We start from the raw sequence: 25588 nt of genomic DNA, 5'->3' as shown, positions 1-25588 counted from the left end.
CAGGACACAGATCCAGTTTTGTTTAAGAAGATGTACACAGCCAAATTCATTGAGTACACAGTGTCTGGCGTAATCAGGTTTTATCTACAGAATGTGACGCAACTTGGATAGGTTTGGTCCTTAATGTGACTTTTGATTGGTTTAAAACTTACACTCCCTCTTGTCTTTAAATATTACACTGCTGTATGACACAGGAAAAGTCTTTCACAATTGTAAGTGGCCAAAAAAAAGATTTTCAGTCAGTTACCTAGAAAGCGTGCACACTGGACTTGAGGTACAATTTTATTTTATTACATTGCTTTGATTGGTAATTTTGTTTTTTTTCTCTTATAATTTTAAATGCTTAGAATTATATGTAGAGATTTATTTTAGAGATTGCATTTCATAGAAAAGTTGACAATGGATCATGTTTTTTTTTAAGTATATTAAAATTTCTATTCAATTAACTGTTCTATTCAAATTTAATGTTTGTTTTGCTTTAAATTGTGATTTACAGTAATACCACTGAATGCATATCTTAGGAGTTTGTATAATATGGTTGAAGGTATATATAAGTAAATATGTAAATATCCGTATATGTATTATTTTTTTTTGTCTCAGTGTGAATTTTAACTCATTCTGAAACATTTCTCTGCCACTGTCTTATATACCTGCCTTAATTTCAGTTGCCCAAAAATGTCTAAAAGGAGGCTTACAGTCAGGAAGAATTCCTTAAAGCTGGCAGAACATCTGTCCGTGATATGGAATATATATATTTTTTTTGCATTATTTTTTTTTGGTTCCAAGAAAAATATAAATTAAACTCATGCCATGACTAGTGTCATACAGTAAAACTGTCATGAGGCTAATAGATAATGTAATTTAAATAAATGTATTTTTCTTAGTTGACAAGCATTGATAACTATTATAAACAATTATTATTTTTACAAAATGTTACGTTTTTATTGTTCTGCAATGTTCTACTGACTTGATAATTTTATGACAACTTTAATTTCAATTAAATTTAGAGCACTTCTAATTTAGTAAATACGAATTAAGAAATTTATGGTAATATAAATTCACAATTACCTAATTGATCTAATGGAATAACATTATCTGAATCACTAAATACAAGTGCTAAAATGTTTGTGTGTGGCGAACAGGGTGGTTATATTTTGATATCTTCTTGGATATTTGCAAACCTATAAATTATCAAGTCAGTTTTGGATAATTAAAGAAAAATATATATAAGCAGCATGGTGGCTCAGTGGTTATCACTGGTACCTTGCAGCTCTGGGGTCCTGGGTTTCGAATATGACCAAGGACAAGATCTGCATGGAGTTTGTATGTTCTCCCCGTGTTTGTGTGGGTTTCCTCTGCGTACTCTGGTTTCCTCCCACACTCCAAAGACAAACTGATAGGGAACTTAGATTGTGAGGCCCATTGGTGACAGTTGGATGCTAATGTTTGCAAAGCGCTTTGGAATATAGTAGCGCTATAATAGTGCATAAAATAACACATATAATAATTTTATCAAGGGCAGGTTCATTCCACATTTTGGATGCACATTTTACTGAAAACCAAACATTTGCTTAAAGAGTGTTCCTTAGGCATATGTTTGGCTATTGAAGTTCATGGGCATGTTAGATGCATGTGTCAGGAGTTTTTATTTTTTGCATACACTAGCAATGTGTGCCATAGAAGCTATGTGAACTTATGGTGTAAGGTGCCATATAGCTGCAATAGCTGTCGGACAAAAGTTCGTTCAGCCATCTATCTATCCCAACTTCCCCATACACATACATACTTATTTTAGCCAAGAATGTATGTGCTTTCAATAGGGAGAGAAGAAAAAGCCATTACCAGACACTTCTGATGGAGACTTATCTCTGGTAGTACAAATGGACAGGGTGTTGAAATCCAATGCACCTGATACTTCTCTCATCTGGAACTCTCCATACATATTAGATTGATGGCAAGGACGAGTAATAATGCTGTAATGTGTATCAGAGCCTTTGGCGTTTAAGGCAAGTGTGGACATATACATGGAGAAATCCCCAGGGCAAGAACAGTATATAGGACCTTTGGTCTCAAATAGCTATCAATAGTATCCCTCTTTACTGTATGTTTCTTTAAAAATCCACTACTATTTGAGGTCAAAGAGATTTATTAGCTCAGTCCCTTATATGTAAGGAACTGAGCCTCCCTTATATTCGAAAGATACAGTAAGCCTTCTACCTACATAACCTTTATATAAAATAATTTCAGATAGATAGATAGATATAAAATTGTCAATGAACTGGAAAGCTTTCATGTTCAACAGGAGTAGGCTTGTTCATTTAGTAATCAATGCTCATCTGAGGGGTTTGTAATGGCTTCTTTATGTTTGTTTGCAGTACAAAGTGTTCTGAAACCTGACACGTTGTTTGACCCTGAAGAAGAACCATTGTGTTTACTCTGAAGAAAGGTGTGCGTCAATTCATTAACTGCTGACTGCAATGGACCGCATGGAACTGCAAAAAGTCAACACAGATATTGATGATGACAGCAACAGCGGAGAAAGCACTGAAGATGGATATTGCAAAGATATGGATTCTGAGAAAGTTACCATAAATAGGTGAGATGTGTGAACTGTGTAAGTATAAAGCCTAAATAGCTTATAGAAGGCACCATCCTTCAGTAGACAAACAGTCTACTTATCTAATAGGGACCAAAGTGTAACTCCTACTTACTCAAGCCAACTCATATCTCTTTCTAAGGCACATTTTCCCCAGTATATGTGCAGAAATTATCTGATGTTCATTTTCCCTTACTGGCAGTTTGGTAGTTTGTATTTTATAACCATTCTTCTCTTTATGTAATAGAAATCAGACCTGCCCTAATGGAGCTTAGCTAAAAAGCAAACAGCAAGATCTGATGAAAACACATAGCAGTAGAGCATCAACTGTACATGTAGATTTAGGGCGCATTCACACTACCATGTCATGTTGTGTGGTCTCTAAATTGCAAATCTGCAAAATACGGATGCCGCTCATGTGTGCATTCTGCATTTTGCGGAACGTAACTGACGGCCCATTGAAGAAATGCCTATTCTTAAGACCTGCTCTATATTTTTTGCGGGGCTGCGGAACAGAAAAACTGATGCAGACAGCACACAGTGTGCTGCCTGAATCTTTTGCAGCCCCAATGAAATTATGTGGACTCATTTTTACGGTTGTGTGAATGAGACCTAAAATTTAAGTTTTGAGCCCCTGATTAGAGTCGCTTTAAACAATGTAAAGAAACAAGACTTGCCGTAACATATAGTCCTGTACTTTTATCTGTAGAGTAAACATACAGTAAACAGACTGCTACATTATTTACATTAATATATCATTTTTTAATGACTCTTACAAATATGATGTGCCTGAACTACAGGTGAAACTCGAAAAATTTTAATATCGTGCAAAGTTCATTTATTTCAAAAATGCAACTTAAAAGGTAAAACTAATATATGAGATAGACTCATTACATGCAAAGCGAGATATCTCAAGCCTTTATTTGTTATAATTTGGATGATTATGGCTTACAGCTTATGAAACCCCAAAGTCTCAATTTTGAGGTCCCCTTTGCTCAGGGGGTATGGATTAATTAGCTGACTAGAGTGTGACACTTTGAGCCTAGAATATTGAACCTTTTCACAAAATTCTAATTTTAAGCTGCATTAATGCAATTCCTTTTAATTTGCATTACTGAAATAAATGGACTTTTGCACGATATTCTAATTTTTCGAGTTTCACCTGTATATTCAGTTACAGTGTATTCAAAGTCAGAAGGGCTTTTCAAGTATTAGGCACTACTGATATGGTAGTAGTACTATTTTCTAAAACATTTAGGTTTGCTTTAACATGTTCTGAGTAACAAGATTTAACAAGTAGTAGGTTATTACTGGATTAGGCAGGTCTTAGAGAAGTGTGCCTTCAAGCTGTAGCAATTCACTAAATGGATTGCTGTGTTAGGACTATAAGTAAGCTGGTATACTCTCCAAAACCTCACTCCACTTCTCAGAACTATATTACTATTAAACTAGTGCACTAAGATAAAACTGAAAAATACTATATGTACTTAAAATAGATTCCTTATTAATTTATTATTGTCTATAAAATAGCCACTTGATGGAAAGACAGAACATTCATAGACAGAAACTGGTCCTGTTGAACCAAACTAATGAAGAGTCGGGTAGAGCATGTATGCTGCTGTTTCACTGATTCTGTATGGGACTGCTGGAGATAGTCAAGTACTGTAAGGGCAGCAATCAGGGCAGTATAGGCAGTACTGCGGTCAAAGGCGAGAGCAGTAGGGGGCCCCAGCCCAGCCACTTTGAGTCTCTGACATGATCAGCTTCATTAGTATTTACTTCAGTGCAATGAATACTAATGACAGTGAATAGAGATGAAGCAGCCTTTCTCTTCAATATAGGTTAAGGGAGGAGCCCTCTCCCAGCACATAGACATTTAGTAAACTAATTATTTTACAGGTCTCTAGTGAGAGTTGAACCCACTTCTGTGTGGCAGGCAGCAGATTTACCACTACACGATGAACCTGTGAAGACAGGATTTTGTGTACAGTATTACTATGTTCTTCACAGACCTAATATTAAATAGTATAAACAGTAAAAAGTATGTCCCATTTTATATTTTTATTAATAATTTTTTTTTGTCTGCATGGGGCCCAGAAATTGAGTATGGCAGCCCTGAACAGTGTACGTGGCTAAATCCAGCAGTCCCATAGAGAATAAATGGAGCAGCAGCAGCATGCATGCTTGATCTGCCACCCATATCATTTGGTAGAATGGGACCCCTGTTCTTGTGAATTGTGGGGGACCTAACAGCTAGACCCTTATCAATCAGATGATTATAAGCTAATTTTGTGTCACAACTCCTAAATTTTCACCATTTAAGTACATACCTTTAAAGTGTTACTAAACTTTTAAAGAACTAATGAAATAGCAACGTATGAAAGGTTTTAATCTGTGGGAGTTTGAGTGCTGAGAACCTCACTGATAAGAATGAAGAGAGTGAAGCAATCACATAGCGCACTCTCTCCTCGCTGCAGGAATTAAGACATAAATCAAGACTTTCTATTAAGCTGTCTCCTTTAGAGAGGAGAGAGAGCAAGCTTTTTGAGTGATTCTCTCTCCTTTTTCTAGAGATTGAATAGGTCATGATGACATATCAAAATGTGTTTTAAAAGATCAGTTATGCTTTTAAGGTTGGCAGCTCTGTTGACTGATTCAGCTAAATATTTCACGCAGAGTCTCTTTGTCCACTTTGTTAAGATGTCCAACTTATTTCAATGAATACAATATAAATATAATATCTGATAATTATGTGTTTAGGTTTGTATAGGAAACTGTGTACTCAAAGCAAGTCAATATAAAGAAACCATGGTTACATATTAACACTTTCCCACAGTCAATTTGCTGATGAAGATGCTGAAAGTCAAAAGTTTCTAACTAATGGAATGGGTGGAAAGAAGAAATTAGATGACTACACAGAAGAGCATGTAAGTATTACTGTAGTTTGGAAGCACAAAAAAAAGACATTTTGCGAATGTCTGTAACTTTCTAGTTGATATTCTTTTTACATGTCAGCAGTTTTAATAAAGGGACATTTCCATAATTAACAGGCTATATGTGAATATTGCATATAATTAAAAAAAGTAGTTGAAGGATTTTTGAATATAGTCCCTCAATATATTCTACTTCCTGTCCTGGCTTTTTAACTTCCTCTGTACTTAGACTTTTATCGCAGCAACCAGCCACGCATAAATGTAATCAGTCTGCCCATTCATTCTGACTAGTGAAAGTTTCCCTCTAGTGACTCAGAGCCTCATACATTACCCTATGCAGTGCAATGCTCTTCTGTGTAAAGTAGTAAAACCGCTCTGCTCCAGCAGTGAAAAAGTACACCTTTCAGACAAACAGAAAGTTCATCTGATATGGTCGAATCCCACAAGAATCGATGCTCTTAATCCCTATAATGTTAAAGGAAACGCCCCGAGGTAGTGAAGTCCCGCAAGTCATTTAGCTTATAAAATCATTCATTATACTCACAAATTCCATAAAATATCAGTCATATAAAATAAGTGGCACTACTCGATTGCCATAAGATAAAGGACTTACTGGACTTCACTATGTCGGGCCGTTTTCTTTAATATTATAGGGATTAAGAGCACCAATTCTTGTGAAAGTCGAAGTCACTTTGTTGTATTCGACCATATCAGATGAACTTTCTGTGTGTCTGAAAGGTGTACTTTTTCACTGCTGATCAGCACAGTTTTTCTAATTTATATGGACTGTGTGTGAACAATTCTCACCTAACGACAAAACTGCAGTGCTCTAAGTGTAACATTAAGTTGGGATTTAAAGGGTAACTGTCATGTTTTCATAAAAAAAATCAATTTAAGCATATGTTACTGGTGCAGCAGCATTATGCATAAAGCAATATTTAGTTTCTTCAGATAACACTGTTTTCCTTGAGTTTTTCCCTTAGTTACGGCTGTTTAAACATTCACAATATGAGGACCTTCTCAAGATGGCTCCTCTGCCAGTTCTCTGAGGCCAAAACTGCTTTCTCTCACTTCCCATACACACTTGCTGTAGCCAGGAGCTCCCCTGCCAGCCAATCACTCTGAAGCCTAATGCAGCCATGCAGTGTGAAGGACCGCCCCTTCATCTTCCTGTCTTCACAGGCAGAGACAGACAAGCCAGAGCAGGGAACAGTGGAAAGGGACAGAGGGTATTAATGAAAGCTGTTATTATAAGATAACTAAAGATCTTTTGTCAATCATTGACAGACTAACTCAGGTATACATGCCTAGCTCTAATAAACTAGCAAATAAAAAAAAAATGACAGTTACCCTTTAAAGACTTGTGCCTTTTTGTTTTAATTAAATTTTTAAATCTGTATAGTAAATGCTCTTCTGTGGACTTCTGTATGTAGGCCTATCAAGACAACAATAGAGCTATCATACTGTTAACCTAATTCCACACATACTTTTAAAATAAGAACTTCCCTTAAAGGGGTATTCCAGTTACCATAAATATAACTTATGTTTTAGTCTAATTCATCATCAATAATTACCTAATATAATGTAAATTTCACATATTTACTATTCAGTAGTTATAAAAGTAGTTTTCTTCCTCTGCTACCTGCTGTATTTCCTCATAAATTACCATGGCATCGACCTGTAGTTCTGAGCCTTTGCTAGGTCGAGCATGCTCAGTGTGTTGCTATCAGTTCTCTAGCTAAATGTCTTGTGAAACAAAGGGAGTGTCAGTGTGCTGCTGATTACTGAGTAGAGGGGGCGTGACCGACTGTATATCAGGCAGCCAATCGGTAAACGGCAACGCTCACAGCAGGAAAGCTAAGGATTGTGGGGATTGTAGTCTTTGAAGTTTTGTGAGGGAAGATCAGGCACCATGATACTCTCAGTGTGTTGCAGGCTCACGCAGGAGCTAGACAAATGGATGGCAAGGTAAATTGAAACGCTGTATGCGGGCCACAATACGGCCATGGGCAACGGCCGTCTACATGAGCCCATACTCCTTTAAAGTAACCTTCCCCTCACAGCAGCAGTAAACTGACAATAGATTAGCTAGCTATGTATGAGGTCTTATAATTTCTATTGACTTCCACAGAAGGGCAACTTCTAGTATTTAATTATGAAAAATAGTCAAACATTCTCAAATACTTGTTTTCTATGAGCATTGAGTTTTAAAAAATGCCCCTTTTTGATGGTGTTTCTTTAAATCTATTTTCTTCTATAAGCCTTTGCCTCTAGCTACTTGCATATATCATTTAGCCAACAGAAAACTAGATGTATACTGGCAGTCTCAAATTTCCCTTGTGAAACATTGTCCTTAACCCCATGACCTTATCATCTATGTTGCTTTGACACAGCATGTCTCAGCAAATGTAGTACCATGTCAATAAGTTTGAATTGTGTATAATTATTAACTCATACTTGTACTACAGTTCTGTGCACATCATAGATAAAAATGATCAGATGATTGAGAAATCTGTGGCCTTTTGGCAGGAAATGAGTCAGTGAAATGTCAATTTCAGCTATTAAAAATAAAATTCCCATTATTTTTTATCAAAAGCATCCTGGAACCACATCATTTGGAATGTCAGTGTTCAACCTAGGCAATGCCATCATGGGCAGTGGAATTCTTGGCCTTTCCTATGCCATGGCTAATACAGGAATCGTATTGTTTGTGTAAGTACAGCTAACTAACAATTTATGCTAATGAATCACATTAATGAAACACAGTAACGTAACGTAGTAGACCTTTATGTTACATATAATTTCCCACACATATCAATTTCCAACCCAATTTTATAGCACAATGATCAATACAGAAAAGATTATAGTAGAAATGTCATTGAGCCATTCCCTTTCTAGTTATTATAAATCAGGTATCAGCTTTGACTTGATTCCTATGTTGTTCTGGGCATGTAATCCTTACAGAAACAATTACATAATTTATTCTCAAAGTTTGTCTCAAACCAAGTGAACTCAGGGTTATATAACCAGGCACTTGGCAGCCCACACACTTACAAGGAGTATCAGAACATGAGCAGTATGATGTACTGAAGGAAGCATTGCACAATGCTGCTCTCACGTGAGGCTCCTGAGAAACCTTCAGATGTCTCTCTATGCACAATCTTGTTTGAACATAGATAAGATAGAATTCACGTCCCTAAAGGTTCCTTTACACTGAATAATTTATCAGGTGATTGTCGGGAATTAGGTGTTCCTTCCCGGCAAGCTCCTACTTGTCAGTGAAGAAGACCGCTCATTTACATGCAGCAATCTACTCCACAGTATGGGGAGGAGGGATCACTAATGCCATCGCTCATCCTCATACAGAATCATTGTATGGGTTTCGCTTGTTCATCGGGTAATCGGCGGAACCTTCACACCGTCTGATAATCGTTAATGAGCTAATGAGTTAATCAGTTTATTAATAATTAGAAGCTGTATTTGAAGATGTTATATCCTTTTTTACGTAGGACTGGTCTTACTTAGGGTTCAACCTTGATTATTTTTGAGCAGTCATTCAGAATTGCTGAACACACATTTCTGTAAATTTAAATGGGTAGCTTTTGCAGCATTTGCATGGATTTCTGCTAAATTCCACTCATATGAATGGGATAAACCTGCTGTGTGTGAACGCAGAGCAGTCAGTGCATAAATAATGACAAAATATGTGTTCTGTCACCTCTAGGGTTCTCCTGCTTGCAGTTGCCATTTTATCACTGTATTCTGTGCATCTTTTATTAAAGACAGCAAAGGAAGGAGGTAAGACAACTTTCATTTGTACCTTAGATGACTCATATGCAAATCGCAATGGCCTAGAACAGTGGTGGCGAACCTATGGCACGGGTGCCAGAGGCGGCACTCAGAGCCCTCTCTGTGGGCACCCGCACCCTTGAAAATGTCTAAACCGTATCAATATGCATTAGACTCTTCCTGCCATATATCAGCGCACAGCGTGCTATGAACAGCACAAGCAGCGCACTAAATGTAGGCAGGCTATTATAGCTAAATGATAGATATACTATACTGGACTGTAGTATTCAGGTTACATTGCGGTGTTGGCACTTTGCGATAAATATGTGGGTTTTGGGTTACAGTTTGGGCACTCGGTCTGTAAAAGGTTCGCCATCACTGGCCTAGAACAATGAAGTATTTAAAGTGTACCCATGCATTTGTGTCATTCTGGGTTCTCCAATTATCATGGGCTCAAAAAATTACGGTATATATATTTTTTAACAGGTTCATTAATTTATGAAAAATTGGGTGAAAAAGCCTTTGGATGGCCGGGAAAACTTGCTGCTTTTATCTCCATCACAATGCAGAACATTGGGGGTGAGTTCTAAATCACAATACTCAATGGTACAAGTATGTATTATACTATTTTTCCCTCAATTTTATAGAGCTAAAAGACTCTGAGGCTCTTCAGTGGAAACTGTTGGTTACTCTATGGACTCCTACTTATATGTCTCCAGTCACATAAAAGCAGTAGTGTAATGAAAGAAACATGATCATTTCTTTTAACATAACACTAGTACAAATTTCAAATAGGGACGACCCCTCCACCACACCACCACCTTTTCCATTTATATAGTCAGTGAGATTCCTAGAGATCAGACCACACGGTTAGGTTTCTGCATGCAGTTTTGGAAGCCAAAATCAGGCGTGGATCATAAAAGGAAAGAAAGTATATTGGACGTATATGACTTCTCCTCTTTTTTGAATTCCACTCCTGGTTCTGATGTCCAAAACTGCATCAGAAAACCTGTCCGTGTGGCAGTACCCCTTGGTGTAAGGGGGAAAAAAACTATCAGTGCAGCTCCTGGGGCCACATAAGAAGGCACTGGTATTATAAAAAGCACACAGCAGGCATTTTGCGTTGGGGCTAAGGAGTTTCAAGTCACACAGTTTCTTCACATTTTGTAGTGGTGTCATCCTGGATGGCTGGCTATGGAGAATCGTCTCCCTGTCCCTTGTGGGCAGATCTCTCAGAATACTCAGTTCCCACTGACATTGATAAAATACTAAAAACTATAGTCTGTTGGGCAGTGCACTTGCTGGTTAATGGGAGATGCAGGATAACGAGTGCACAGTCCCAGCTCTATAGAGAAATAGTCGAAAAGGAATACGATTGGCTATCAAGCAATCCTGCCAATCATTTAAATATATTTATTGGGTAGGTAAATAGGGAAAAGAGAAAAGGGGAAGAGGGAAAGGCTGGGGGAAGAGGGAAAGGCTGGGGGAAGAGGGAAAGGCTGGGGGGGGGGGGGTTAATTTAACCAATGGCTTAGTGTCACACAATAGAATCTTAGTCACAATTTAAAATAACTTAATTGCCACATAAAATAAGTTTGTACTGGAGTGGGGCCCTCTCGATCAACATTCTGCAAACAAGCAAACTGCTAAACACTGTAGAATAAAATTCATATATTTCCACCAAATCCAGGCAATCACACAGTTCCAATGTAAATAGAGTACCAGCAGTCGTTTCTATAGTTGACCTGTAGATGTGCAGTTAGTGGCCTGCACTGGTATCCACAGATGAGCCCACTCTGTATATATGTTATAACAAATAGAAGTTATGAACTATATATGTAAATGTTGCGCTGTTTGGCACCTCTCACCCACTGCAGATCTTGCAGTCTGGTTCTCATTTGTCCTTCCAAATGGACAATAATAAATGCCTCTCATTGGTGTTGAAGATGACTCGTGAAGCACTACAGTTCTCAGTGGGATGCTAGTGTGCACGCATGCTGTAGGCTTTATACATAATCTCAGGGATGCAGGAGTTAAGGGATTGTTGGAAAATAGAGCGGTGGAGTGCGTAAGAGGTGTCAAACAGCGCAACATTTATATGGGTCTATTTGTTACAACACATAGAGTACTGAGAAAGCACATCTATGGATACCAGGGCAGGCCATTAACTACATGGCAACAAGTGACTGCTGGTACACTATTTACATTGGACCTGCACTTGGCATCTTTGGCATATTTTGCCAATAACACAATTGGTGGAAATATATGCATTTTAGGCTACTTTCACACTAGCGTTCGGCTAGCGTTCGATCGGATCCGTTCTGAACGGATCCGATCATAATAATGCAGACGGAGGCTCCGTTCAGTACGGATCCGTCTGCATTATTTTAGCAAAAAAAAGCTAAGTGTGAAAATAGCCTAGTACGGATCCGTCCAGACTTTCAATGTAAAGTCAATGGGGGACGGATCCGCTTGAAGATTGAGCCACATTGTGGCATCTTCAAACGGATCCGTCCCCATTGACTTACATTGAAAGTCTGGACGGATCCGCACGGATCCGCACGCCTCCGAACGGCCAGGCGGACACCCGAACGCTGCAAGCAGCGTTCAGCTGTCCGCCTGTCCGTGCGGAGGCGAGCGGAGCGGAGGCTGAACGCCACCAGACTGATGCAGTCTGAGCGGATCCGCCTCCATTCAGACTGCATCAGGGCTGGACGGCTGCGTTCGGGTCCGCTCGTGAGCTCCTTCAAACGGAGCTCACGAACGGAAACCCGAACGCTAGTGTGAAAGTAGCCTTATCTTGCAATATTTATCAGTTTGCACATTTGCAGACTGTTGACCACTGGGGCCCTGCGACAGCTTTATGTGGTGATTTACACAGTGCAGTAACTCATCTATACAATCAGTTGCTACCACTTTGTTTCAACCCTTTTGCAGCGTACACGTACAGCAGTCTTTCTCATCTACTGACACCTCTGGTAGATCTTATTTTTAGAATATTGGCATAATTCACATGTCTTTTGTAATGGATGACAAAAACTTAAATAATCTGTTCCTAACCAGATCACTAAACTTCTACTCTCCAGCTTCCGCTTGAAAGTAAACACATTATACAGCTCCTTATGTGGTGAATTTCAAGCTTTTAGCAATATGACCTCATGGGAAATGTATGAATGTCTAGAATACGGTAACATCACAGTAAGAAAAGCGTAGCATGAATCAAATCCATTAACTTCCTCCTTAAGACACTTCTCATAATTCTTCAGTTGTAGCATCAAACTTCACTTTGGTTAGGACCTCAGGGACACAGACCATTCTTAACATTTGTGGTTTATCTGTGTTGTCTCTTACAGTTTTATAAAAGAGTCTCAAACATTTGAAAGCAATAATAGATTTTACAGTTTTGCATTTGACTATATGAGTTGTCTGTGATTTCTTTGTTGCCTTTGGTTATAAATGAAAACTGGCTCCAACAGACAGAATTTTTTAGTATTTTTTTATGCTAAACAGAAAACTGTGCATTTCCCATGTCATAAAATTTCATGGATAATTGCTAACATTTAAAGTGCATAAACATCTACACTGCCCTAAGGCTTCTAATACTTTTAAAGGGGTTGTCCAGGAGTGGAAAAACATGACTGCTTCCTTCCATAATCAGTGTCATACATGTCCACAGCATGTGTGTGGGATTGCTGCCCATTCACACTGACTTCAATATAGTCAAGCACATATCTTCATATAGTCATCAGAACTGAATAGTCCAAAAAGTATCCATGATCCAGATACCAGCAAACACTTAAGTTACTAAGTTGACAAATGTCCTAATTAGGTGTAAAAGTTGACTTCATGTGCAACTGCTCATATTCTCACTTCGTCAAAAACAAAATCCGTCCTTAAATTTAATAGGTACATGTAATTTTTAGATGGTTAGAGGAGTGATAACATGAATACAGTTAATAAGTTATCTATTGCAAACATTCAAAGTCATGATGTTGGTTCTACAAGAGCTGACTTGTGTACAGCACTTCCTGCTATAATAATACAAGCAACAGTGTCCCCATACAGTCCCTCCTAAAACAGTGCTAGCCACAGTGTCCTTAAAACAGGGTCAAACTGTGCAAATCACAGTGCTTAAAAACGGCAAGCCACTGTACCTCCTGCATTGTCATTAACAAAGGACCCCATACATGTTAGGGTGGGTTCACATAACATTTTGTGCCTCCGTTTGACATATATGTGAGATTGGGAAACAGCTCTCCTTGTCTGAACACTGTGTAGATTAAATGATCTGGACTGACATTCTGCTGTTTGGCCACAAGATGCCGCTGTTTCCTAAACACAGCTACAGACTGCATATATTTCCATATTCATGAGAGGTGGAGTTACACAGAGCCTGGAGAGGAGGCGAAAGGAAGCAGCCATCTTAGAGGGAGCTGAGACTGAGGAACTGTGTCAGCAGAGGATCCAATAGCATCCAGGTGTGAGAGCATTCCTCAGTGACCAGAGCTGCAGCTAAGTGAAGCTGATTGTGTCCAATACCCTGATCCTGAAAAGAGGAACGAGGATTGCTTCCAGGAATGCTGATGACAGCTGATGAGCAAAGCTACATACACTGTGGGACCACATGCTTGTTGGAGAGGCATTTGTTCTGTTCAGAGTCACCAGCGGAGGCAGAGCATACCCGGGTCGGTAAGATCATGCACGCACCTCATTACAGTGTTGGCGCCTAGAGACTGAGACCAAGCCTGTAGTTAGATAGGGTCTCTGTTTGTATCAGGCCACAAGTGTTGCTATTTTTCATTGCAAGGACTCCGTTATTTAAAGGGACATTTCACAATGGAGAGCTGATAAACTTCCCACACACTCAAGCCAGGCAGACGTTTTGCTCAGGAGGACTACTCAGGCACGTGCTACAAGACCAGTTATGGGAGGGGGAATCTTGTAGAGCTTTGTAAGATTGTAAGCTGTTGTGCTGCACCACAGGCTAGCCCCTACCACACACCCATACAGTTATTCTTGTTTTTTTAGGGTAATAACAGGTAAGGTGTGGCAGTTTAGTTGTGCCCACCAGTAGGTAAATTACTACGCTTTCCTCCTGCATCCATCGTAGGGCGCCACACTGTGCAGCGCAAGGGTCTCAGCCTTCGGGCTGTGTGTATGTAAATGTATTGTATGGTCCCAGTATTTGTGGTTGTGTTCATTACCACGTTTAAGTAAAATTCAGTTTTGGCAAAAGCTGGTGGTGGAGTTGTTTTCCTTGTTTGTGACTTCGCTGTATTCTGGGAGCCCACCCTGGTACATGGCTTACATCTTGGCGTAGTCAGGATTCAGTGACCATTATGGATGGGAACGCGGCGAGAGACCTTCCCCAATGGCACTGGTCCAGGACCCAGCTCAGGGTGGGCCAGTGTAAGGCCAACTTGCCCCAACACCGCTGATACAGCTTGCCCCCACCATAACCTCCCCAGTAGGGTACATCCTCATGGGGGCGCTGTTGTGTTGTCTGCCAAAATTTGACTGTAAAAACATGATGTTGCAGGACTGGACTGAAAGGGTGTGAGACATGATGAGGACTTCAGGTGTGCTTCCGCCATTGAACACAAAATCCCCACCAGAGATGTTGCACCAATCAGGGAACGTTACTGGCAAATACCACCTAAAATTTACCAGGAAGTGAAGAATATGGTGACCAGCATGTTGGAAAACCGGGTGATCCAGGAGAGTCAAAGTCTTTGGGCTGCTCCAGTAGTCTTGGTGTGGAAGAAAGATGGGAGTCTCCGGTTCTGCGTGGATTATCGGAAGCTAAATGCCCAGACCGTCCGGGATGCCTACCCCCTTCCGTGGATTGAGGAGTCATTGTCCGCCCTGAGTCAGGTGAAGTTCTTCTCTACTCTTGACCTGGCCAGTGGGTATTGGCAAGTACCGATGGCCAAGAAGAACAAAGTGAACAAATGCTATAGTTCATTGCAAGGACTCCATAATTTAAAGGGACATTTCACACTGGAGAACTCATCAACTTCCCACAAACTCAAGCCAGGCTGACAGAGGAAGCCAGGAGGAAGCCAGGAGGAATACTCAGGCACATGCTACAAGACCAGTTATGGGAGGGGTAATCCTGTAGAGCTTTGTAAGATTGTAAGCTGATGTGCTGCACCGCAGGCTAGACTCTATCACACACCCATACAGTTATTCTTGTTTTTTTTGGGTAATAACAGATAAGATGTGACAGTTTAGTTGTGCCCACCAGTAGGTAAATTACCACGCTTTCCTCCTGCATCCATTGGAAGGAGCCACGCTGTGCAGCGCAAGGGTCTCAGCCTTCGGGCTGGATGTATGTAAATTTATTGTATGTTCCCAGAATTTGTGGTTGTGTTAATTACCACGTTTAAGTAAAATTCTGTTTTGGAAAAAGCTGGTGGTTTTCCTTGTTCGTGACTTCGCTGTATCTTGGGGAGTCCACCCCGGTACACGGCTTACATCTATGTTACAAAAAAAAGGATACAAAAACACAGCACACCACGTTCTTGCATCTTGCACAGTCTGGTAAAAAAAAGTATACTTTTTTACAATGGAACTCTATAGTGAACGGATGTCACTGTATGGCATCAGTCTGAGGCATCTGTTTAACATATACGCTTTTTGTAAACGCTAAAAGGTTGGGAAAAACGTGATGTGAACCCAGCCTTAGCCATCAATCTCAGTTCTAGTCTCATTTTCCTCCATTAAAGACAGTGAAAAAAATGATCCAAGAATACAAAAGTCACTGCTCACTCACCTTCTTTTCAGCTGCTGATTTTCATTCATCATCTAGGAGAGATGTCCAAACATGCTAATTATACGTACAGTATTACATACATTTACATGAATACATATCTACATGGATACGAGTGACGATATGATGAAATATACTCCAGAAACAAAGCATGCAAGGCTTGAGGCCCAGAGGTCCTCACAGCCATTCTGGGAAGTAAAATGGGGTCATAAAACATAGGACTCGGTGCCTTTAAGCATCCTGAGAGTTCTGTCTGTAAGGCAGGGAACTTTTTCTTCCAGTGTACTTACTGGCACATAGGGGACCATTTATGGGTGCACCGGTTCTGCCTTAATAATTTATTGTGTACATTTCTTGATGTAATGAAAGCATGCCCTAATGACATGTATTCTTTATAGCTATGCAACAATTATGGATTATCTAACAGTTTGCTAACTTAATCTTTCTTTACTTTGTTTAGCAATGTCAAGTTACTTATTTATTGTCAAATATGAACTTCCTGAAGTTATAAGAACTTTTATGCGACTGGAAGAGAGTTCTGGGTATGTATGGTTATAGTAGTCTTTGGCCCTGATTTATCAAACTGGTTTTGTCTTTATTTTGGTGCAAACTGTGAAATTTCTTGTAAGACACATATATCAATAGTCTGTAACAGGCCAACATTATTTTTCTCACCTCTCTCTCAAGTCAATTTCAGAAATCCAGCTATTTGTTGGCATTCCTGTGGAGTTCATTGGTATTTGCCCTTATTTATCATTGGTACATTTGCAAAAGTCCCAAAAACTTGTCTCAATGGTACTCCACGGCCGATCTGCCATAGTTGTGGCATCAGAATGTGATCAGTTGCTTGTGCTAAATTTATCATGTGTTGTGTGCCACTTTCATAAATTAGATTTGCAGACCTTTACAAAAACAGACAAATGCAAGCTCAAACCTCAGTCTGCCCACGGTTGATAAACCGGTGCCTTTATGTTTTTATGTCCTGTGTCCTTTTTGTTGTGAATTGCTCTTTTATTAATGGTAAATCATATTTCACTATTGCAGGGAATGGTACCTGAATGGAAACTATCTGGTGATATTTGTGTCTGTTGGAATTATTCTTCCATTGTCCCTTCTGAAGAATTTAGGTAATTTTAAAAGTATATCCTCATGATTTATAGAACGGATGCCAGATTATTCAAGATAAACAGATGACTTATGAAAATTTACAAATCATGTGTGTAAGGCTACTTTCACACTAGCATTTTTTGCAGATCTGTCATGGATCTGCAAAATTGCTTCCAATAATACAATAATACAACCGCATGCATCCGTCATGAATGGATCCGATTGTATTATGTCTTCTATAGCCATGACGGATACGTCTTGAACGCCATTGAAAGTCAATGGGGGACAGATCCATTTTTCTATTGTGCCAGATTGTGTCAGAGAAAACGGATCCGTCCCCATTGGCTCCGCTTCGTCAGGCGGACAGAAAAATGTTGCAGGCAGTGTTTTGGTGTCCGCCCCAAGAGCAGAATGGTGACTGAACGGAGGCAAACTGATGCATTCTGAGCGGATCCTTTTCCATTCAGATTGCATTAGGGCAAAACTGATCCGTTTTGGACCGCTCGTGAGAGCCCTGAACGGATCTCACAAACGGAAAGCCAAAACGCTAGTGTGAAAGTAGCCTAAGTATCTTATGCAATTCCTTATTTATCGTCTGAGCAATTAATTTATTGTGTTATTACATGAACAGGATACCTTGGGTACACAAGTGGATTTTCTCTCTCTTGCATGGTCTTCTTCGTCAGTGCGGTAAGAGATCTTATCTAATTGTGCATACGTTTATGACGCACTTTATATTGTAATAAACATATTGAATATATTTGGTAATCTACATACAATTGTATACTCTCTAAAGGGGTTGTCCGGGTTCAGAGCTGAACCTGGACATACTCATATTATCACCCAGGCAGCGCTCCTGATGTTAGCATCGGAGCATCTCATGCTTCCGCCCAGCAGTGTGTTCGGTGATGTAGCTGGCTCTGATGGGCAGGCTATAGCCGTTTTACTGTCTAGGGCAGTGCTAAAGCCTGCCCATCAGTGCCGGTGATATGAACGGGCTTCCTGGCAGCCCCATGGAGAGCCCGGTTCGGCTCCTGAACTCCTGAAAATGCCTTTGCCCTGCTCGATTTAGCACAGGTCAAAGGAGAGCATCGGACCATAAACTCAGGGGGGCTGCCTGTGTGAAAATTGAGGTATGTCTGGGTTCAGCTCTGAACCTGGACAACCCCTTTAAAGGGAATGAGTCATCAGAAAATGACCTGCTGTTTAAATCACTTTTTTAGGTTTAACATATTTTTAAAGAATTTGTAATGATGTTTTTTTTAATTTTCCATGTATTCCAAATATTTTAACAAAAAAGATAAAATCCTGCAGTTTTTGCACTGGATGCTATGTCTAATAATTGGCGCTACTTCTTGGTTTATCAGATCAGTTTACTGCAGTTAACTCATTCTAATCCTGCCTTCAATGCTATCACCTCTGTGTATAGATAAGACAGGATCCACCATTCACAATAGGGGATTGTCGGAGCTCATCTCTTCTTTTCTTGTACAATGACCTCTGCATAGGTCACCGAGCATGTCTAGAACACTCTCCCATAGAAGTCAATAGGCTCCCCTCCTGACCTTTGTGTCTATGGCCCATGGGGCTGCCATAATGCAATTTTGTTTGTTTGTAAATGCCATTAAGAACAGCTTAGGCAAGATGGCCGCCCCCATAATTGTGTTCAGGAACTAGAATAAATCTGCAATCAAAAAATAAAAACAGAAAAAAAGGATATGTGCTTCTATCTGATTTTAACTGGCAGATAACATTTTTGGTGACATATTACCTTTAAAGAAGCTTCAAGAGATTGTGTGCCCTACAATTTGCTTCTGCCGGTTAAAACCAGATACCGATACATACCCTTTTTCTCTAATCTATTTTTTTATTGTAGATTTGTTATTCTATTAAGCGAACATGATTATGAGGTAGACACTTTTATTTTATTTTTTATATGGATAGAGATGTGGAAGTTGGAAAAAACATCACCAAAAATTATTTAAAATGTTTTACATAAAAATTATATTTAACCAAGGAAATTAAATCATCCCTTACTGAGATAAATAAATATTTGCTACTTACTGTTTGCATTTACTAATCATTATGTCCTAGCTGTAATGGCACTGGCTTCTTCATGAGCTTGTGGTGGCCTTGTGCTTATTTACAGTAGCTAGTCTGAACAAGCAGAGCTGTCAAGTAAATCTTAAAGGGAATCTGTCACCTAGAGAATCAATACCCAAACTAAAAGCATGTCCTTACAGCACTTCATACATTTTTTCCATATGTTTTACTTTTTCTTGGGAGCTGGTATTAGGCTACTTTCACACTAGCGTTCGGAGCGGGTCCGTCTGATGTTTCATCAGACAGATCCGCTCCTATAATGCAGACGTTTGCATCCGTTCAGAACGGATCCGTCTGCATTATAACTTCTGCATTATAACTTCTAACTTATAAATTTCTAAGTGTGAAAGTAGCCTGAGCGGATCCGTTCAGACTTTACATTAAAAGTCAATGGGGGACGGATCCGCTTGAAGATTGAGCCATATGGTGTCATCTTCAAGCGGATCCGTCCCCATTGACTTCCATTATAAGTCTGGACGGATCCGCTCGCCTCCGCACGGCCAGGCGGACACCCGAACGTTCAGGTGTCCGCTCACTGAGCGGAGCGGAGGCTGAGCGCTGGCAGACGGATGCATTCTCAGCGGATCCGCCTCCACTGAGAATGCATTAGGGCCAGACGGCTGCGTTCAGGGCCGCTTGTGAGCCCCTTCAAACGGAGCTCACGAGCGGACACCTGAACGCAGGTGTGAAAGGAGCCTTATATCTTCATAAAATCCACTTTTATCCATATGCTAATGAGGCATTAAGGTGCACAGAGGGGCATTATTTTCATTCAAAGGTGCCCAGGAACGCCCCCTTCAAGTGCCCAGGTTGGACCCCCTACAGAGCCCAAGCATGCCTCTGTTCCGCTCAGCCCCCAGCTACATCATGAGAGGCCAATAACCCAGCCCACCCTTTCCCTTCAGCATAGCCTACAGATGCAGTGCCGAACACTGCCTGCGCCTGCTCTCTTCCAGTTCAAATGAGGGCATCAGCTTCAACTATTTCATTGGGCATGCGCCGAAAACATCACTTGGCTCGGCGCATACCCAATGAAACATCTAATGTGTAAAATATAAGAAAAATAACTGGATCGCACATCCTCAATACTATGCTTTTATCTAACTGCTTCTCAGCATAATTAACATTGCTTCTCAGCGCAATTTATCGTATACCTACCCCTATTTCTTATATTTTACATGAAACATCTAATGTGTATGCCCAGCTTTATAAATTTGTGTATGCCTATTCTAAAGCATTGATCAGGGATGCAAAGGACACAAAAGAGATTATCTAGGTGTAGGGATCCTTTTACACATGGGCTGATTTCAGCCCAGAGTGCTAATCAAGTTGATCAGTGCTCTTTTAACCCCTTAGTGACCCACCTGTTTTGGGCCTTACTGACAAAGCGCTTTTCTTCCTTTTTTCATCATCACCTTCCAAGAGCTAGAACGTTTGTATTTTTCCATCTAGCTGTATGACGTGCTGTTTTTTTGCGGGGCAAGTTGTAGGACATAAGGAGATGCGCTGCCAATGATAATAATTAGTCCCACATAAAAGATGAGATCAACCCACAAACGAGCATTTGCTCATTTGTTGGCTGATTGCTGCCATATTTACTCAGGACTTGGAGAGAACATTTTGTGGGCGCTCATTTAGTCAGTTATCAGCCTATGTTAGGGGCCTTAACCCTGTGTATAAGGTTTACCTGGATTGTTCATTTTACCTGCAGTTCTTTTCAAAAGCATATATACGGTAGACACACTTATACCACGAGGAGTTGTAACAAATGGCAAACTCTTCTGCAGCTGTCAGTTTAGCTCTGCTACTTCAGCATGCTTCAAAGAATCTAGCAAATAATACCTACAAAACATCTCTATAATTGTTCATTACAGGTCATCTATAAAAAGACTCAGATACCCTGCCCATTACCTATGTTGGATCAACATCCTGGAAATTTCACAAACAGCACTAATCATCTACCCCCTTTTATGATGCAAAACTACACCCTTAGTTCTGGCGTGAACTTTATGATGGATTACACTCAAGAAGGGACAGGCCTGAATGAGCACAAAGATAATAACCATGGAAGTGGAGTAGAGTTTGAAGCCCACACTGACGATAAATGCCAGCCCAAATATTTTGTGTTCAATTCACAGGTAGGTTTTATACTGTCGTATGATAACTACATATGCATGTATGTATGTGAATAAATATTGTTGATGCTTTCTTTATCCTCATCCCTTTCTGATATTATCTGTGTTCTGTATGTAAATTGTAGCAGATGAATATAGCACAGCAATACATTCTTACCAAGACCCTCCAGTTTTATCTATATTTTGATATATCATATTTCGTAGAGGTATATTACAATAGAGGCGAGGGTCTATGAGCTAAGACATCAAGTATAACAGCTTCAACAAATCCCTACTTCCCCATGCCCATTGGCAGTTGGCTAACCATGTAGACAATGCTGCCTTAGGAAAGCTCATGAACAATACAGTTCAGTCCATTCCTATAGCGACAGAAGATAACAAGGTAGATCACTTAGGTCACATATCCATTTAAGCTCAGAACCATTTATTCCAACTCACATATTGCTGTTTCAGATTTGTAAGCTTTCACTAGTGCAATATAAAGTATGAAAGCTAATGGGTGTCCGAGGACTGCAGTTTTAATCTTGTGTACCTGGCCATATAAAGCCCCCAACACGTGTGCAATAAAGCACTCTATTGTGTACTCCACTGCAATCTGTTTTGTTCAGCGTTGTATTTGTAAATTATATTGCACAATACCCTCACTTAGCAGCATTGAAAGAGTTAATCTACTGCATCTACATAATAAGAATACCCTACTCATGTCCATTAGTCATAAGAACTCTTGCACAGGTCCATATTACAGATTGTGTAGAAATCTATGCATCTGATTTCATACTGAAGTATACAGAGTATAGATTATAGTATATACAGAGTATAGAGAATCCTTGAGAATATGGCAGACCAGGAAAGCACCAGAGGACAGCACTCAGGACAAATAATATGGAACCATAGGAACTCAGTCTACCACCATGCAGGCTACATGCACATGGCTATGACATGTGCATGAGATCTTGAGCTGGTCATACATTTTAGGTAGCTTTCAGTCGAATGAGACATCTCTCTCTGCTGACTGCCCCATTTACACATGCATCCTCTGGCGACATCTTATCTCCCCCAGAAAAAAAGGATTGGGCATTTCAAATCCAACTGCTTTATCCTTTGATACATTTTGGAGACCTGAAAGGCCCCCATTCACAGTAGATGGTTGGCCTATCCCGCAGGAATGGTCATTGTCATGTTTATTCTCTGAAGGGCATTTTAACATGAGGTGGGGACTGGAATAATTATCAGGGACACACGATTCGATTAATCCTTTTTCTTGATTATCGGCCCATGTATAGAAGTCTGTAATCATCCGACAAACAAGCTTGTTTGTCGGGTGATAGCATCTGTTATGCGGCCCCAAAAAAGCCTCACTAGTCAGCAGCACATCGTCCTCTGTAAACAGGCATGTGCTGCTGACAATCAAGGATGGGGATGAACAATGGTCGTAACAATCATACAACCCTGACCATTGCTGCGTGATCAAGCTAACAAGTGGCCATTGATCTCCTTATTCCCAATCCCTGTGCCTCTTTCGTCCCATGTTAAAGGGCCCTAAGATTATAATTTGTAAAACAGAATTGTTATCCGCAGCAGGCATCTTCTTTCATCTTAAATAGACTGGTCATATAGATACAGGCAAGTACCTGGTTGGTTGAAGTTAGGGATGAACGAATCGACTTTGAATGGTACATCCGAAGTCGCAAAAAACGTTGTTGTAATACTGTACGGAGTCCCCGATCCATACAGTAGTAGAATGTATTGATTCCGATGAGCCGAAATTATTACTTCGCAAAGTCACACAAAGTGGTACCTTGAAACCGAACTTGAGTTCGGTGCCAAGGTTTTTCACTTGCTTTGTGAAATATACAAGTTAAAATTTGGAGCTGATCTCAGAAACTATAAGTGCATGGGATTGTATTTGTTTTCATATTTGTTACATCTAGCAACCTTTACTACATATAGCAACTTATATGGATACAGTGATATAAATATATATATATATATATATATATATATATATACTGTTAGGCCCCTTGCAGACGAGTGTGAGCGGATTAGGTCCAGATGCGTTGCGATTTCGCAAGCAAAGCCATTCAGTTTTGTATGCGATCACAATCAGTTGCTCAGTTTTTATCATGCGGGTGCAATGCGATTTAATGCGTTTTTCACGCGCATGATAAAAAATTGAAGGTATACAAACAATATCTCTTAGCAACCTCCCATGAAAAATGCATCGCATCCATACTTGCTTGCGGATGCGATTTTCACACAACCCCATTCACTTCTATGGCGCCAGGGTTGCTCGAAAATCGCAGAATACAGAACATGCTGCGATTTTCAAGCAACGCACAAGTGTGATGCGTGAAAACCAACGCTCATGTACACAGACCCATTGAAATGAATGGGTCCGGATTCCGTGCGGGCTCAATGCGTTCGCATCATGCATTGCACCAGCGTGGAATACTCACTCGTGTGAAAAGGGCCTTATTATGGTATAGACGTTGTAAACAGACACAGACATTCTGCTGCCAAGGTCAGTTCCATATTTGTCATAGATTAGGTTACAAACATAGAGCACATTTAGTACTCTGTTAAATCAAAGGGAATCATATAGCCCCTCTTAAAATCTATATTGACTTTCAGAAAAAATGTTTTGGATTTATTTAACTGTTATTACATTTACATTATGATTTTGGTTTAGAACAAATTCAGGAAAATTACTGTCTGACCTTCTATCTTGCAGACAGCTTATGCTATTCCTATATTGGCTTTTGCTTTTGTGTGCCATCCAGAAGTTTTGCCTATCTACAGTGAGCTGAAAAGGTATGTTTACTTTGAGAAAGTTTAATAAATCCTATGGAAAAACCTAAGACGTGATGAGAATTAAGTTTAATGTATGCGGATGATGTGGGTGAATTGTGAAAGAAAATGAAAAAGACACCCCTTAGGGTGTTTTCATACAGTCTGTGTTTGGTTAGTGTTTGATCAGTGAGTTCAGAGATATTCTAACCAAATGTACTTAATAAGGACACCCTAGTGCCCACTATGGGCACATTGGCATGCATGTTACAATATGCCTCAGCAGTATTTCTGTGGTAACCAGTCTGCCTCAGTACTACTCAACTACTCAGCTCAGAGCTGAGTTTGACATTGTACCGACAGCAGAGAAAAGGAAAGTATCTGGGTATTCCTTTGCCAACTTAATTTTTTAAACTGTAGGAGATGTTTATATTTAGTCTAGAAATGAGTAGAGTATATATTAAAGGGGTTGTCTCACTTCAGCAAATGGAATTTATCATGTAGAGAAAGGTAATACAAGGCACTTACTAATGTATTGTGATTGTCCATATTGCCTCCTTTGCTGGCTGGATTCATGTTTCCATCACACTATATAGTGCTTGTTTCCATGGTTATGACCACCCTGCAATCCAGCAGCGGTTATCGTGCTTGCACACTATAGAAAAAAGCCAGCCTCTCTGGTGGCGGGGACTGCGAGAGTGCGCATAGGCTGACACTTTTTCCTATAGTATGCAAGCATGGAAAAGTATACAAAAATATAATAAAGAAGAAAACATAGAAGAATGAAACATAGAAGCCAAAATAGTAAGATACAGGTGATATAGTATACAGAACATTATAAGAGCAGCAGTGTTCCAGTGAACGATAGAGAGATTCTCTTTGCATTTACTGATTAGTTTATTACAGCAAAGTCTCATGATAGCCTGACGCGCATATTAATTATCTCCTTCTAGCCGTTCTCGAAGAAAAATGCAGAATGTTTCTAATGTGTCTATAGCTGCAATGTTGGCAATGTATCTCTTTGCTGCGCTGTTTGGTTACCTTACATTTTATGGTAGGTAAAAAACGTATGTGAACAATGTAATATGGTAAGGCAATGCTGTGGATAAGTGATAATCAAATTTTAACTGTGGCAAAAACCCCTTTAATAATCTGTATTGCCCAATATGGTCTAACATGACCCGGAGCAGGGCCATAACGAGTGCCAATCGATGATAACACAAATTGATTGGCACATATTTAAATGTTCTCCAGAAATGATTGAAAATGGCCAACGTGCATTGCAGCCTATGACGGCAAATTTGCAGAATCCAGACAGATTTGATTTGTTTCACCTGTTGCAATATAGTGAGAGGTCGCAACATGC

At 39.9% G+C, this 25588-nt stretch overlaps 1 protein-coding gene across 3 annotated transcripts in view; it reads left to right on the top strand.

Annotated features, from left to right (window-relative positions):
- The window catches only part of SLC38A4 (solute carrier family 38 member 4), a 49190-nt gene that overhangs the window by 1706 nt on the left and 21896 nt on the right, over positions 1 to 25588 (top strand). Inside the window, exons 2-13 of one of the 3 annotated variants that reach the window (XM_044280386.1) lie at positions 4 to 111; positions 2376 to 2596; positions 5433 to 5523; positions 8126 to 8241; positions 9254 to 9327; positions 9805 to 9897; positions 16551 to 16632; positions 17135 to 17217; positions 17829 to 17887; positions 21175 to 21438; positions 24167 to 24246; positions 25176 to 25276. In XM_044280386.1, the coding sequence (XP_044136321.1) occupies positions 2478 to 2596; positions 5433 to 5523; positions 8126 to 8241; positions 9254 to 9327; positions 9805 to 9897; positions 16551 to 16632; positions 17135 to 17217; positions 17829 to 17887; positions 21175 to 21438; positions 24167 to 24246; positions 25176 to 25276 (1162 nt within the window). In that variant the 5' untranslated portion in view covers positions 4 to 111; positions 2376 to 2477. Of the gene's footprint in view, positions 1 to 3; positions 112 to 196; positions 275 to 2375; positions 2597 to 5356; positions 5524 to 8125; positions 8242 to 9253; positions 9328 to 9804; positions 9898 to 16550; positions 16633 to 17134; positions 17218 to 17828; positions 17888 to 21174; positions 21439 to 24166; positions 24247 to 25175; positions 25277 to 25588 lie in introns of those variants that run through there. The other 2 variants (XM_044280385.1, XM_044280387.1) reach the window with 2 other exon arrangements.

Source organism: Bufo gargarizans, chromosome 2 (assembly GCF_014858855.1).
Source record: "Bufo gargarizans isolate SCDJY-AF-19 chromosome 2, ASM1485885v1, whole genome shotgun sequence".
NCBI classification, from domain to species: Eukaryota; Metazoa; Chordata; class Amphibia; order Anura; family Bufonidae; genus Bufo; species Bufo gargarizans.
The sequence above is the reverse complement of the archived record's forward strand: the minus strand, read 5'-3'. Positions and strand labels throughout refer to the sequence as shown.